At 31.0% G+C, this 15,614-nt stretch overlaps 1 protein-coding gene and 1 long non-coding RNA gene across 3 annotated transcripts; both read right to left on the bottom strand.

The window, feature by feature from the left end:
- Window positions 1-354: 354 nt before the first annotated feature.
- LOC105763680 (uncharacterized) lies at window positions 355-8,407 on the bottom strand. Of its 2 annotated transcripts, none has more exons than XR_008191746.1 (4): window positions 8,061-8,407; window positions 7,831-7,966; window positions 954-7,720; window positions 355-613 (listed from the first exon to the last, which is right to left on the bottom strand). It is a non-coding gene; the product is annotated as an uncharacterized LOC105763680 (long non-coding RNA). The 2 variants fall into 2 exon arrangements; XR_001124374.2 differs by lacking the exon at window positions 355-613 and having other exon boundaries at window positions 800-1,104; window positions 6,002-7,720.
- A 1,618-nt stretch (window positions 8,408-10,025) lies between these two features.
- Window positions 10,026-10,510, bottom strand: LOC105762401 (S-protein homolog 19). Its single transcript, XM_012580216.2, has one exon. The coding sequence runs from the start codon at window positions 10,496-10,498 to the stop codon at window positions 10,091-10,093; it is 408 nt and encodes a 135-aa protein (XP_012435670.2). The 5' UTR covers window positions 10,499-10,510; the 3' UTR covers window positions 10,026-10,090.
- Between the last annotated feature and the right edge of the window lie 5,104 nt (window positions 10,511-15,614).

The raw sequence follows: 15,614 nt of genomic DNA, 5'->3' as shown, positions 1-15,614 counted from the left end.
AAGCCATTTTTCTCACCCAAACTCACACCTCATGCACAAGCCATTTGAACCTATAATAAAGCACTTAAGACACACTTTACATATGCATATTCAAGCTTACACAACATAGAAACTATCCATTCAACCAATATGCAAAAATGACACCTCATTTTCACCAATCAAACTTATCTAAACACATAACCAATTCATTCACTAATTAAACTACCAATTAAAAAAATTTCAAGCCACATTAATCCGTATGTTCATATACCTAAAATTTCATGCACAACCAATACCAAATGACCATTTTCACAACTAACATGTACCACACCAATTTGACCAAAAGATGTTCACTTCCAAACTACCAAAACGAGCCATTATCAACATCATGCTACATTCATTCCACACCAACCATTAATTGCTACCATATCATTTCCATCAACATTTCCTTAACATCACTTAACCAACACAACATTAAATTATCAATCACACCAATAATGGCTAAATTCATTAAACAAAACACCTATACATGCCATTATACCATGACTCAAAATCTTCAAAATATACCTATGTAACTGATGGATAGTGTGATGGAATTCCTAACAACTTCCAACCCATACGAGCTTTCGATTATCTAGAAACACAAGAAATTAACACGAAGTAAGCATGAAATGCTTAGTAATTTCGTAATTCATAAACAAAGCTTACCATTTCAATTTATAAGCACAAAAACAATTTGAGATAATCCAATATGATTTGGCATTAGCCTCAGAAACAACAACCTTTCAAGTTAGATAATCTCATAGCTTAGCAAATCATCTCAATAACAGCATAGCTTTTATATACACTACTTATAAACATTCATACTTTCAAGCATATGGCTAAGCATATTTCAAACATCACCAACTCATACATTTCCATACTTTCATAACATCACTTATTGAAACATTTGTCGAATCTTTCCTTTTTCATACCTATTAAACCACTAGAATAATATTGGATACGCGGGAAGTCGAAACCACTACTATCTCGTATCTTGTATCAATGCTCACTCTCGAGCCATAAATGGGTCTGCTTACAAAAGTCGCCAGCCAAGACGTAGCTACACGGTGCTGCTCACACAAGCTGTCAAGTAACCGTAACACATGTCAAAAAATCAGCTACAGATAGGACGTATAAGACCAACACCCGAAACTCAATAACCCCTAATGACATGTCATATGTATCCTATATATTCCTAAGGTTCAAATGGGATTCGAAAGTCGCCGAAACTTCGTTGGATATTTTCGTAAAGTCATAATATCAAAATATATAACACAAAAGCATTTTAATTCAAACATAATTCAATGCTATTTAAATTTAACGAACTTACCTCAAACACGAACAGAGAAATATGATCGATTAATCCAACACTTTTTCTTTTCCCCGATCTAAATCCGTATATAATCAAATTTAGCACATTCAATTTTCACTCTACTCAATTAAATCCAAAAATCATAATTTGGAAAAATTACGCTTTTGCCACTAAAATTTTGAATTCATTTCAATTTAGTCCCTGGCTCATAAAAATGTAAATTAATGCAATTTAGTCCACATCCATGCTAGCCAAATATTAATTTAGTCCCTAGCAATCCCCATGTTTTATTTATTTCACATTTTTACCAAGAACATTTTTCTATTTTTCAATTAAATACTTAAAAGACAAATTCATCAGAAATTCCTTTACAAAAGTTGCTCAACTATCATCAAATATTCATTTTCATCTATCAAACATAAAAAAACAAATATAAATTCATGGTAAAACCCTATACTTTTAAAATTTTTGCAAATTAGTCTCCGGGCTAGCTAGATTAAGCTATAACGACTTCAAAAACATAGAAATTATTAAAAACGAGATGAAAAATATTCACATGCAAGGGATTTATTACTAGCCGAATGTTGAAGCTTGGTTATCGCTTCCTTAAGCCCTAGTTTCAGTTGTTAAAGAAGATGAAGAAAGATGACATCTTTCTTGACTTTAGTTTATTATAAATTATTTTATTAATTTACACTTTTAACCTTTTTAATTATCATTCAAATCAATTAATTTAATGCCCATATTTGTCCACTTAAACAATCAATGGTCTAATTACCATTTAAGGCCACTCATATTTAAATTCCATAGCAATTTAACACCTTTTACTAATAGCACACAAGTTTTACACTTTACGCGATTTAGTCCTTTTATCAAATTAAGCATGAAAACTATCAAATTTCTTCACGAAATTTTTATACGACACTACTAACATGCTGTAAACATTAAAATAATAATAAAAATTTTTAATTTCAAATTCATGGTCTCAAAACCACTGCTCTGATAACAATAAAAATGAGCTATTACAATTTTGGCCAATTTCTTGTCCGCACGGCCTAAGACACGGGGGTGTGTCTCAGCCGTGTGTCACACATGGTCAGGCGACACGGCCGTGTGGCCCCTATTGGTTGTTAATGGTCACTTTTCTAAAGTTGCACGGTCTAGCACATGGCTTGGCACACGGGCGTGTGGCTTGGCTGTGTGACCCAAGTCAGTGAGTTACACAGGCATGGGCACAGGCTGAGATATAGCCGTGTGTCCCTATTTTGAATGTTACATGGCCTGAGACATGGACGTGTGTCTCAGCCATGTGAGCCACACGGCCTGTTCATACGACCGAGTGAGCCACATGGCCTGGTCATACGGCCGTGTGACCCCTGCAGTATAAATTTTTCTAAATTTTTCCTAGACTTTCTAAATGTTACCGATTTAGTCCCGAACTATTTCTATTATATTTTTAGGGCCTTAAGAGATCGATTAGGGGATGTTATGAATGTATTTGAATGAAATTAGAATATGTATTATATTGATGTATGAATTGAATGGTTTATTGTTCCATTTTCTCGATAATGCTCTGTAACCTTGTTCCGGCGATGGATATGGGTTAGGGGTGTTACATTTAGTCGTATCAGAGCTATGGTTTAGTCAGTTCTCGGGCTAAATGTAGCATGTATGAAGTTTAAAAATACATTTCATTATATAACTTGTGATAGTGTGATATCTCCTGACTCTGATGAGATTTGTTTTACTTATAAACAGAGATGTTTTCGAACTGAGCTAATTCCGATAATGCTGAAAGTGATACTCAAGTATTTGATTAAAAAGTTGCTTATGATGAGTCAGAACTCATAAAAGGTATGAATAAATATTTATAATGTTATGTTAATAATGAATGTTATGTTATGTGTATATATATGAGAGCCAAATTTAGAGGCTTTACGATCTCCACCACTCACCTGCATAGTCTTTTACAACGGAATTTACAAGGTTTATGTTGATTAAGTCAGCAAAAGTGATGCTAAAGAATTCAGTGATCGAATTAGTAATAATGTGGTCCAAGTCAAGAATTGGTTAGCAAGTCAAGACAATTTTAGAAGAGATATCAGATTTTTCTGAAGATCATTTGGGATATGCAAGGTTTCTGTTAAAGAAGAAGTTATTCACGGATAATCAACTTATTCAGGTATGGTATATAAAGAACAGATTAACCATAATTTCTTCTAAACTGATTTCTTAAGTGAAACATGATAATGTGAGATCATCGATGATTTTACTAGTTAGTGGGATAGTGTTTGAACTGCAAATATATCTGAATGCACTGTTATGGTCGAGTTTCTTACAACGATCTCCTCTGGGTATTCTATATGTACTTTTATCCTCAGAGACATTTACAATTGTTTATCTTCAGATGTGATTTTTATCATATGAGAATGCTGGCTAACCATAACGTTAGACGGAGGTATTGTTAGTTGGGTTGGTTAATAATCGATGTTGCTCTATTTTTATTTGGCATTCTATTCTATTATGTTCGGTAGAATACTCGACAATAAGACTCATATGGTGTTATTTTTCTACTTCTATTGGTTGTTGCTTTTCTTTATATATAAGCAAATTATGTTGTCTCTATCACAATTGATTCCAGTGCGTATGAGTGATATTCTTCTTCTGGATGTTCTCTGGGGTATCATTGATCTCTTTATCATTCAATATGGGTTGTATTCTCAGAAATTCAGTAAAGCTTTACATCTTAGACTTCATTATCTTGTTTTTCTTATCATTCTTATGGTCTATTCTATCAAACATGATTCATATGTAAAGGATATCCATTAGCCAGAGGTGATTACATCTACTACGGTTATAATTCCTGGTTCAATCATAGGAGCATGGTGATATAGATATCAGATTATAGAAATTGTATTACTGCACTGGTTATTATTGGGACTACATTTGGTTTTTCTCTTTTATCTCAGATTGCACTATTGATATTTGAGGTATTGTTCTATCTATACGGTGGTGTGAGGGGATTATGAACGAATTATTCTGAAATACTATTATTCGATTGATAGATCAACTCATTTGTTTTAATCAGAGCGGCTTATTCATTTAAAAAGCTAATTGGGTTATATGCATTTGAGTTTATCCTCAGTCCCGGGAATAAATTTTGTGCATTCACGGGTAAATTGACAGACAGTCAAAATAAAGGATTCATATTCTAGAAATTATATTAATCAAAAATAAAATAAGTAAATAGAGTTGAACATCGTAAGCAATAATATAAAGTCTTAGCCTTAGACTCGGTTAATTCCAATTTTGAATCGATCCTTGAAAATGAGTTTTCTCCTCCAAACCATAAGCTAGTTAATGTCCCAACCTCTAATTCTTCTTTTCGTAGTTGATTCTGATACGACCTATAAATCAACTCTTACCAATTGTCTAACCACGATACACACGTTCGCAATTCAAGACTTCAGTAGCCTTATGTTCTGAAGAACTCAACTCGAATCAACGGCCTCAACCGCGTAGGTCATTTAAATTCAATCACTATCTCCCTTGACGAGAAACCCACTAGTATGACCCTATTAGGATACGCCAATTTGTTCGTGGGAATCCGAACACAGCACGATTGACTCGACTTCTCAACTGTACGCCAAAACGACTCCAACCCAACACGCGCTTTATGTTGAAATCGAGTTAACTTTAAGGGATGAATTTGTACAATCCAAATATTCCGGAGAGATGGTGAATACCGTTATGAAATATTTTTAGTGTGGATCCATTTCTCATGATTTTTGACCGGAAAGAATATCGGCCTAAAGCTAAGTTAGAATTTTAGTGAGCATGAAATTAATCGCGCTTAGTTGGTGTATGGAAATGGTTTTTAAGGAAATTGTGGAAGTTCGAAAAGGAAGGGACTTGGAAAGCAATTAAATAATTTTGCCAAGGAATAAGGAAATGAAAATGGAATGGCAGTATGCTTACTGACACATGAAACTAGAAGGGAAAAAATAATTTCTTTCAATTTCAAGTGAATTCAAGTGCCAAGTGTGTCCTTTCAAGTCCATCATACCCCTTATTTATACATAAACCATATACTAAAATTAGCTAACCCACCTAACCACTAATTACATGAAATCAAAATTAGATTTTTCTTTTCTAAATATGGCTTTTACAAAGTTAAAAATCTGATTAGCCCTTAAATGTCTCAAAATTTCCAATTCGACCCCTTTTATTGATTGCTATCTAATCAGTCTTTTTCTGCTTGTTTTTTTATTTAAGGATTCTGAATTTCGTTCCTGAAAAATTTGAAACATAAAATTACCAATTAAAAGAAATTAATTCAAGAATTAATTGATTTGAACATGTAAAATATACAAAATAAACATGCTATCTAATCCCCCTACTTAGCCTATGCTTGTCCTCAAGCTTTTGTATGTTCCTACATTAGAAATTGTCCAATAATTTATCAGAAATCAAGCCTCTCTTTTGCAACCATGATCAATGTAAATAATTTAGGCAAATGAATAAGTGTTCAAATATGCAGTTTAATCAACAAGTGTCATAGAATTCAAAAATGTAAATTAAATCACTTCACTAAATTGCAATTGAACCAAAATTTGTAAGGTATTTATTCTCAAACAATTATACAGTAAATTTGGGATATAGCCAAACCTTTTTACGTGAAGTGAGATGACAACCTAAGCACTTTACCCCGGTTACTCAATTTGAAATGTCTCTACACGAACCATTTTGCCCTACTCATGGCGGCTCAGTTAGCTGAGAGTTTGCAAGTTTTTAGTTCGTCACTCAAACCTTTTTACGCTAGATGAGATGACAATGCAAGCACCTCATCCCAGTTACTAAATTTAGTCACATTTATGAAATTTTCACTCATAACTTGAGCCATCAATGAGTATTTTTATTAATTTATTAATTTTTTTTGAAAGGAAAAAAAACAACTAAGAAAGATATTCTTACCAAGCAAAAGAACCAATAAATTTTCATGAAACAGTCTAATTACAATATTTCAACTTTATAACACATGTCGATTAAACTAGATAATGAACACTTTAATTCAAGAACCACCCAACTATCTAAATTGACTAAGCTTTGGAATTAGAGGCTCAATGACAAAAAAATTAGCAAACAATCCCAACATAAGATTTAACACATGGTAAAGAGAAACAATCACGCACACTTACTAATTCAACATCCCCTCTACGTAACCTATGTTTGTCTTCAAGCATATTGTATAAGAATTAAAGTATAATAAAGAGAAAGGTCAAGTATACTCCCCGTGTATATCTAACGTGGTTGTCAGTGTTAGGGATGACTACTCTGCAAGATGTCGAGAATCGTGGAGACTTGGGTTTCCATTGTCTCAAGGTAAGCTTTGATACAGCTTAAACGTGCCTCTACAGATGAAGGAGGCTGCTCCTCTTGCTCTCTAGTAGTGAAGTTGTGACGCTGGCAAAAAACCCCATTATTGCGAGCAATTCGTATACCTGAAGGAACAAAATAATACACAATAGGGGTGCCAGCAAGGAAGCTCATAGAATCCAAACAATTCTTATCTAGATGATCCATAGTATATGTACACGTAAAGATAGAAAAATCAACCTCAGAGAGAAAATTTTGGGAGACTAAATTTGTAATATATGAGCCAAGTATGAGTGGCTGATTAGAGCGTAAAACAACATGAAAATTTCGTGCAAACCAATATCCTAAATTAACCTTATATCCAAAATGCACACACCAAAAGAAAAATAATTCTGTCTTGGTTAAACAGATGATGAATCACTTCGACCTGAATAGCTAAAAGCTAAAAAAAGATGAATATACCTTAAAGCTGGTTCATGCACTAACAAGTCCTTAGAGGTCTTGGGATTATAAAGATGATCCCTAGATTGAGTTAAAGAAGAATAAGCATCATTGGCATTGAAATTACTTGGTATATCCAATAAAGCAGTATGGTAGGAATTAGTTTGAACACCATCAGGGTTAGCGAAACCCATGGCAATGTTAAAATCTGAAATCGACATCCTAAAATATTTACCAAGTAAACAAAAATAGACAACATCTCGAGTTTCAACAGTTCACAATGCAGTAATATTGAAGCTAAATGTTCCATAGAACTCATAGATTAATTCATAATATACAGCACATGAAATATTTGCAAATGAATTCCAACCAATAGCATCAAAATAATTCATACAACATCCCATATATTAAGCATATCAAGAGTGTAAATATCAATTTCGTTACAGACCGAGAGTGGTCATTATCGAATGTTGTCGTATCTTGCACGATGGTCCGGGGTTGCAAAATTTAGAGACCCTATTAGTCGTGTTTCTGTCGGTATACTGTAGACACGACATCCAAATTTCATTCCTAACAGAATTTAAATATAAAATCACCAATTAGTAGAAATTAATTTAATAATTAATTGATTTGAACATGTAAAATATGTAAAATCAACAAGCTATCAGTCATGTATTTACTAGTGGTTGAATGTCACAAACCCAACCATGGCAGAAGTAAGGGCATGTTTTTAGGTGGTCATTTTTGTTGATGAACTAGGATTCTGAGAGGTTAGCATTGAAGGAGATGCTTTAACAGTAATCAATAAAATCAAATCTGGAGAAAAAGACAAGCCAAATATTGGAAATCTAATCAGTGAAATAAAAAAATACGAAATCGAGATTTAGGAAAATATCATTCCGGTATGTACCTCAGAAGGCCAATGAAGCAGCGCACATGCTGGCAGCGAAAGGACGTAGATACAACACTCTGATGTATTTGATAGAGAAGGTCCCAAAGGAAATGGAAGGGGTGGTTAACAAAGACGGGAGAATGTTAAAGAAGGGTTGTTGGTACAACAGAGTCTGAGCCCATAGGCAGAAGGGAGTTTTAAACTCCAATGAACTCAAAAATCAATAAAGAAACTAGGAATCTAGAAAGGTAACAATGATTATATGAAAAGATCTAGTTGATCGGCGCTACCGATGCAAGAAATGGAATCTTGGAAGCATTGGAGAAGAGAAAAATAATAGTTTTAGGATTTGATTTTTTTCTCTCGGTTAGTTGTATTTCTTTAGGAAAACATAGTTAATGAAAATTAAATTGTTTGTTTTTTCTCTGAAAGCACCGGCCAAGTCAGCCAATGCATGTGAGACATTTGGATGACTAGGGAAGGTTTAGGGTGTTGTAACAGACCTTATCTCTCTATTATTCAATGCATCAATTCATTTAAATATATTTTTTAATTATGTATGTTTTTTATTTATTGTTTAATGTCATACACAACTTTGATTTGGATTTTTATTTTTTGTTATGTTGGTTGCTTTGAGTCTACAAGGTGATATTGTATCTTGCTTGATGTCTTGTTGGTTGCTTTATGCATACTTTTATCCATAATATTTCAAATCTTTTTAGGAATAAACATATATTTAAATATGTTTGAATTTACATTCTCTTAATTGTTACAATGATAATGATAACAACTTAACTAAGGTTTAATCCGTCATTAAATGTTGAATTCAATTGGATCCATTTTACATTTTTATTAATAATAAAATTTTCTTCCAGCTTAATAAAAACTTTAACTCAATGTAATTGTATATATAAATATTTAATTTTGATTAATTTTCATTTACCACTAACATCCTTATTTTTTTATTAAATCATATAAAATTATGGATGCGACTCTTTATTAAATAAAAAACTTAAAACTATTTCCGGCCATACAAAATGCATGTTCTTATCATTGTACTAATGTTGGAAATAGTTTTAATTATTTTAAAAGCATAATTTAAATTTATGTGAAAATAATTAAAACTTATTTATGTTTAGTTTAATAAAATGTATCAATAATTTTTATATGACATAACAAGAAATAGTGATATATAGAAAATAGTTTTATCTGCATTTGAAAATTGAATCCAAATTAAAATTTCATGTATAGAAATAGAGTTGCATAAATTTAATTTCATGTATAATATTGTACATTAAATAAAAATAAATAAAATTTTATGTATAATTTTAAAAAATTCCTTTTACTTTTAGAGTAATTAAATTCTGAAAATTGTAATCATTGAGTTATAGTTGTCTTTGTAAATGCATAGTGGTAAAATTTTCTAGTAAAACTCAAATTTTATAAGTTAGTTGATAAAAGAAAGAGCATTCATCCGAGTACCACAATAAGCAATTGTGATGTGTGGGCGTTTAGTTTTATTATGTACGTATGTCATATATAGGTTTTGTCTGAATTTTTCTATTCTTCGTTTGTTGTGTTTTGTATTAATTTAATTTAATATTGTAGTTATTCTAGTATGTATGTATTTATATTGTACTTGTGAATATGCTCTACTTAACGTAAAACTTTTAAAAAACTTTTAAAATTAAAACATATTTAGAATGTAATTCGGTTATATTTATTAAATTTAATTTGATTGAATTTTGAATTAAAAAATAAAATTATAATTATTTTAATTGGATAAGATTATATTATTATAATATAAAAATAAAAAACAAAAATTAATGAACCAAAACCTAATTTGATTGGGTTTAAGTTGTAATTAAGTTCTTATTTCTTTTCACTCATCTTTTTCAAAATATATCATTTAAACTTTTTCAATGCGAATCTGATTTGATTGGGTTTAAGTTTTAAAAACAAAATCCAACATTAAAGGAAAAAGAAAAACTGAAACTTTGCTTTTATTTATTTATTTAACTTGAAAGCCAAAGAGAAGGCCATTTTCATTACCAAGAAAATTGTTTCTGATAATCATCGACCTCCTTAATATAAAGATACAAGCCATCACGATCAACACGCCAATAACATTTTTGGTTTCCACATCTCAACGCATCTCTTCGTTCCGCAAACACTAGGAATCGTTTTTGCTTGTTTCCGTAGCCCATGTCGCATTCATACTCAGCGGTGGTGCCGATGTTGATGCCGAATTCCCAATGAAAATCGTCTCCCGGAAGTATCACTCGACTGCCCAAATCCTTGACCTGCGGCGAAAAACAGTGAACGGCGAGATTTGTATTGCCACCCAAGTTGTTGATAAGAAAAACCTCGAAACCGTTCACTGTGGGATGGCTACAAATAATAAGTAGAACAAGGGGGAACATTATCATTTGCTCATCAAATTTCCAGGGAGTCATTGTTATTGTGGATTTCATAATGCTCTTTGAATTTGAGATATTCTGTTTATGTATATAATTGCTTCCTTTGGTAACTTTCACGTGAATATGTAACGCATTTGGCGACGGTTGAAAAAACAAAGAAATTGCAAAGTCTCAAGTAGACCGGTTCAAACACATTATAGATAGCCTACTTTTTATATTCCATATATCTAAATTTAATATATAGAAGTCGACAACAAACAAAGAAATATCAAATATTAAATAGATACGTTCTAAATGAGGACAGTTCTTTTCAAATTTGGTCTTGCTTATATTAAGTTTTTATCTAATAAAAAATATCTTATTCTTTAATAGGAAAATAAGCTACCAAATCAACTCAGAACCGAAGTGAGTAACATACTTCAAAAAAGTAGTTAAAGCCCAAGGAGTGGACAAGTGTGGTAACAAATCCAATTCTCATTTGCTAAGTTCAGATTTGGTCTTTACTATTTCCTTGGCCAAATTAAAAGGTTCCCATAAAGTCACTTTTGGTTAACCCCCATAAAGCTTACCATTAAGTCGAACGTTCGAATTTATAATATTTCATATAATTTTTATGTTAAAAAATTATAATTTGATCAAATTTTGCACACATAAAAACATGATCTAAAACAATAACATTCTCTATCAACTCTTGCAGCATATTTTTTTATCAGCCTTTGAAGCACGGTTTCGGATTTCCGTCTTTTGTTGTTTCGTTCCATTGTTGTCTCTCCTTCTTTGGCATATTAGCATATGGGAAGTGGCATAACCAATCTATGTTTAGACAATGGTGGTAAGGGGAAGCCAAGCTGATTCAGGCCAACGCTAAGGGTTCTGTTGAAAAAATTGTATTTTATGGGAACTTTGAGGCATATTCTTAATAAGTAAAGGTGAAGAGTTGAATCATAAAGTTATGGTTTCATATTCTATTCTATGAGACCTTTACAACGGTATATCATATGCTCAAAATGGTTGAGTGATGAATGAGAAATTGATACCCAAAATAAGCTACTTGGAAATATTTGTTGAGGAAAAGAAAAGTTTAGATCCCACATTGGTTAAATACCATATGTGAGATGTGTTTATATATGGAAACCCTCTTAAAAAATAAATGAATGATTAAGCTTGGAATTTTGTCTTGAGTGCATGGAGTATAGGTCCAAGCACAATTGCATTAATGCGGGCAATGTTAAATGTTAAAATTGGTGAGCTTATAGATATTTTAGTTCAACACGAAAATATTTTTCTTTCGGCAGACAAAATCTGTTTTAAAAGGACACTTATATTATTTTATTTGATTCCAATCAAATTGATTTATTAGCTCCTTAATGCTAAATTTGTGGAAATTTCCAAAATTTCACCATTCTCAATGCCTATAAAAGGTTATGAATTCTGAAGAATTTTTCCACATCCATATCCTCGCATACTGAATTTATTTTATTCTCAAAATTTTTTCTCTCCATAATTTTTTATCATTCCGGTGATAGAAAAATGTAATGCTTGTTCATTGATCGCTGTAAAGGTGCTACTGTCTTGATCATTGTGTTGTTGTATCTTGGAGATATTCGACCAACGTTTCTCCAAGTACCGTAAGAGCAACTTAATCTGTCTTAAAGAAACTATGTTAAACAGGCCTCAACGTTAGAATCTCTTCTTTTCAATTTCAACTTTTGTTACCGTTTTTATTGGATTTACGTATTTGACAATTTAAATATAACTTATTCTATTTATATTTTATTTTATATATAAATAATTGTCTATTTATATTTATATACTTTGTTTCGTTGACGTGTTTTGTCGAACAATCTTAAGACATATTTTATCATTATTTGCAATTCTCTAATTCGAGACGAATGAAACACCAAAGAGAAAAGATTTTTTTAAAATAAAATTTTAAATTAAATAAAATATTTTTCGGGATTAATCCTCATTGTTCAATAGATTTTATTCTTTATTTTATTTTTATTTCCAAACGAATATTAAAATCAAATAAAATCTGTTTCAGGATTTATTCCCGTCGTTTAACATATTTTATTCGATTTTGTTTCCAAATTAAAATCGAATAAAATCTGTTTCGAGATTTATTCTTGCCGTTCAACGGATTTTATTCCAATTTTGATTTTATTTCCAAAACGAGTATTAAAATTAAAATAAAATTTGTTTTGGGATTTATTCCCGCCGTTCAATGGAAGTTTCCTTTATTTTATTTTATTTTCAAACAAGAAATTAAAGTTAAATAAAATCTATTTGAGATTTAATCCCGCGTTCAATGGATTTTATCACATTTTAATTTTGTTGCCAAAATGAGAAATTAAAATTAAATAAAATTTGTTTTGAGATTTATTCATGGTTTAACAAGATTTTATTTTATTTCTAAATTAGAATTAAATTAAATAAATTTTTTTCGGGATTTATTTCCATTGCTTTAACAAGATTTTATTCGATTTTATTTTATTTCAAATTTAGAATTAAATTAAATAAAATTTGTTTGGTATTTATTCTCTGAGCTTTAACAAGATTTTATTCAATTTTATTTTGTTTCCAAATTAGAATTAAATTAAATAAAATTTATTCTGGATTTATTCCATACGTTTAACAAGATTTTATTTAATTTTATTTTGTTTCAAAATTAGAATTAAATTAAATAAATCTTTTAGGATTTATTCCTACCGATTAACAAGATTTTATTCTATTTTATTTTGTTTCCAAATTAGAATTAAATTAAATAAAATTTGTTTGTGATTTATTCTCGTGCGTTTAATAAGATTTTATTTGATTTTATTTTGTTTCCAAATTAGAATTAAATTAAATAAAATTTGTTTTGGGATTTATTCATTGTTTAATAAGATTTTATTCAATTTTTTTGTTTCCAAATTATTCCATTGTTTAACAAGATTTTATTCGATTTTATTTTGTTTCCAAATTAGAATTTAAATTAAATAAAATCATTTCATGATTTATTCCGTCATTTAAGAAGATTTTATTTGATATTAATTTATTTCAAACAAAGACTTAATCAAATATTTCTATTTCGGGATTTATTCTCGCGCTTTAACATATTTTATTTTGATTTAATTATATAATTTTGTTTCGGGATTTAATCTTGCCGTTTAACAAAATTGACTAGGATTTTATTTTAGAATTTTAATTTTGTCGTTTAACAATTTAAAGTGAATTTTTTCTATTTATGGTGGCCTTAATTGTAGCTTTAAATTGTGAATTAAGAAAGAAATTTATCAACGGTGAATTAAAAAGACAATATGAGAATGCATGTCTAAGATTAGTTCTTTGAAGGACTTGATATTTAAGCATGTCGAGTGCACCATCTCTCTTTTAGGGTTACCTATCTGGTCCATTGTTTTATTGTATTTTTTATTAGACAGTATAAACTTTTGTTTCGGGTTTTATTAGATTCCTGTCGTCTAATAAAAGTAGATAAGTTTTCTAATTCTAGTTTTGTTTCTTAATAGAAAAATGGAAACTCCCACCAATTCAATCAATTCACAATCTGAAGCTTTGGTTCAAACGCAATCTTCAATCAAGAACTCAGTGTTGCCGGTGGTGGCTTCTGTAAGCCACAAAGAGAAACCTGCAAAATTCTCGAGACAGAATTTCAAAACTTGGCAATAGAAAATGCTGCTTTATTTGACCATGTTAAACTTGGCCAAATTTTTGAAAGATGGCCCTCCTACTGTTAAAGAGGGCGAGGTAGATAAAGTTACCGCTTTCACTGCTGTTGAAGCTTGGAAACATTCTGATTTCCTATGCCGAAACTACATCCTAAATGGATTGTAAGATGCACTATAGAAGTGTATAGTGTTAAGAAAGCAGGTAAGGAATTATGGACATCATTGAACCATAAATACAAAGCCGAAGATGCTGGAACTAAAAGGTTTTTAATTGTTAAATTCTTGAATTTTGTAATGATTGATTCTAAATTAGTTGTGAATCAAGTGCAGGAACTTCAACAGATCATTTACGGAATTCTTGCTGAAGGGATAATGATAAGTGAATCCTTCCAAGTGGCAGCCATTATTGAGAAGCTGCCTCCTACTTGGAATGACTTTAAGAATTAACTAAAGCACAAAAGAAAGGAAATGTAAGTGGAAGACCTAATTGTCAAACTTCGGCTTGAAGAAGACAATCGAGGTACGAAAAAAGGCTCAACAAAGTAACAAATGAAAATGGTGCTAGGGCAAACGCTGTAGAAGTCAAGAAAGACTTCCATAAGGGAAAACAACCTAAGAATTGGTCTAAACTGGGACCAAAAGGTGGTGTTTCCAAGAAGGAAAAATTTCAAGGAAAATGTTTTAATTGCAACAAGATAGGACGCAAGTTACCAGACTGTAGGATCCCAAAGAAATTTAGAGCTAACTAGGCCAATGCTATGGAAGAAATTTCCAAAGAACTGTCCGACATGGACTTATGTGCCTAACATACACAAGAACTATGAATAATAATGTGCTTTCTAAAGAGGGAATGTTTGTGGGAAGGGGATAAACTAAATGCAATATTTGTAAAAGTAAAACTATGAATAAGAATGTTACTTCTTTTTCTGTTTATATGCTTAAGTCATTTAATTTCTGGATAGTAGACTCAAACATGTTAATTACAATAATTTACATACACTAATTAACTTAGAACACATTCCTTCGTTTCACAATAATTATAATTATAAATATGAAACATGTGTTGAGGAAAAAATTAACAAGGTCAAAAACCACTTGATCTAATACATAGAAAGGTTTGTGACCTAAAGTTTGTTCAAACGAGAGGAAGGAATAAATATTTTATTACCTTCATTGCTATGTATATTTGCTTAAGAGCAAAGAAGAAGCTATAGATAAATTTATTCTCTATAAGCAAGAAATTGAAAACCAACTTAATAAAAAGATTAAGTGATTGTGGTGGTGGATCTGTTGAATCATTTGAATATTGTAAACAACATGACTCTAGAGGAAAATATTAGCGCATTGCTAAAAAGCTCTGGGTTATCACAGGAAATGTGGGGGGGAGTGTTTCTATGAGTTAATTACTTTTAAATAAGGTGCCCCATAAGAAAAGAGACAAGACACCATATGATTTATAGAAAGGTAGAAAACCATCCTACAAC

This window comes from Gossypium raimondii, chromosome 12, assembly GCF_025698545.1.
Source record: "Gossypium raimondii isolate GPD5lz chromosome 12, ASM2569854v1, whole genome shotgun sequence".
In the NCBI taxonomy this organism is placed as follows: Eukaryota; Viridiplantae; Streptophyta; class Magnoliopsida; order Malvales; family Malvaceae; genus Gossypium; species Gossypium raimondii.
The sequence above is the reverse complement of the archived record's forward strand: the minus strand, read 5'-3'. Positions and strand labels throughout refer to the sequence as shown.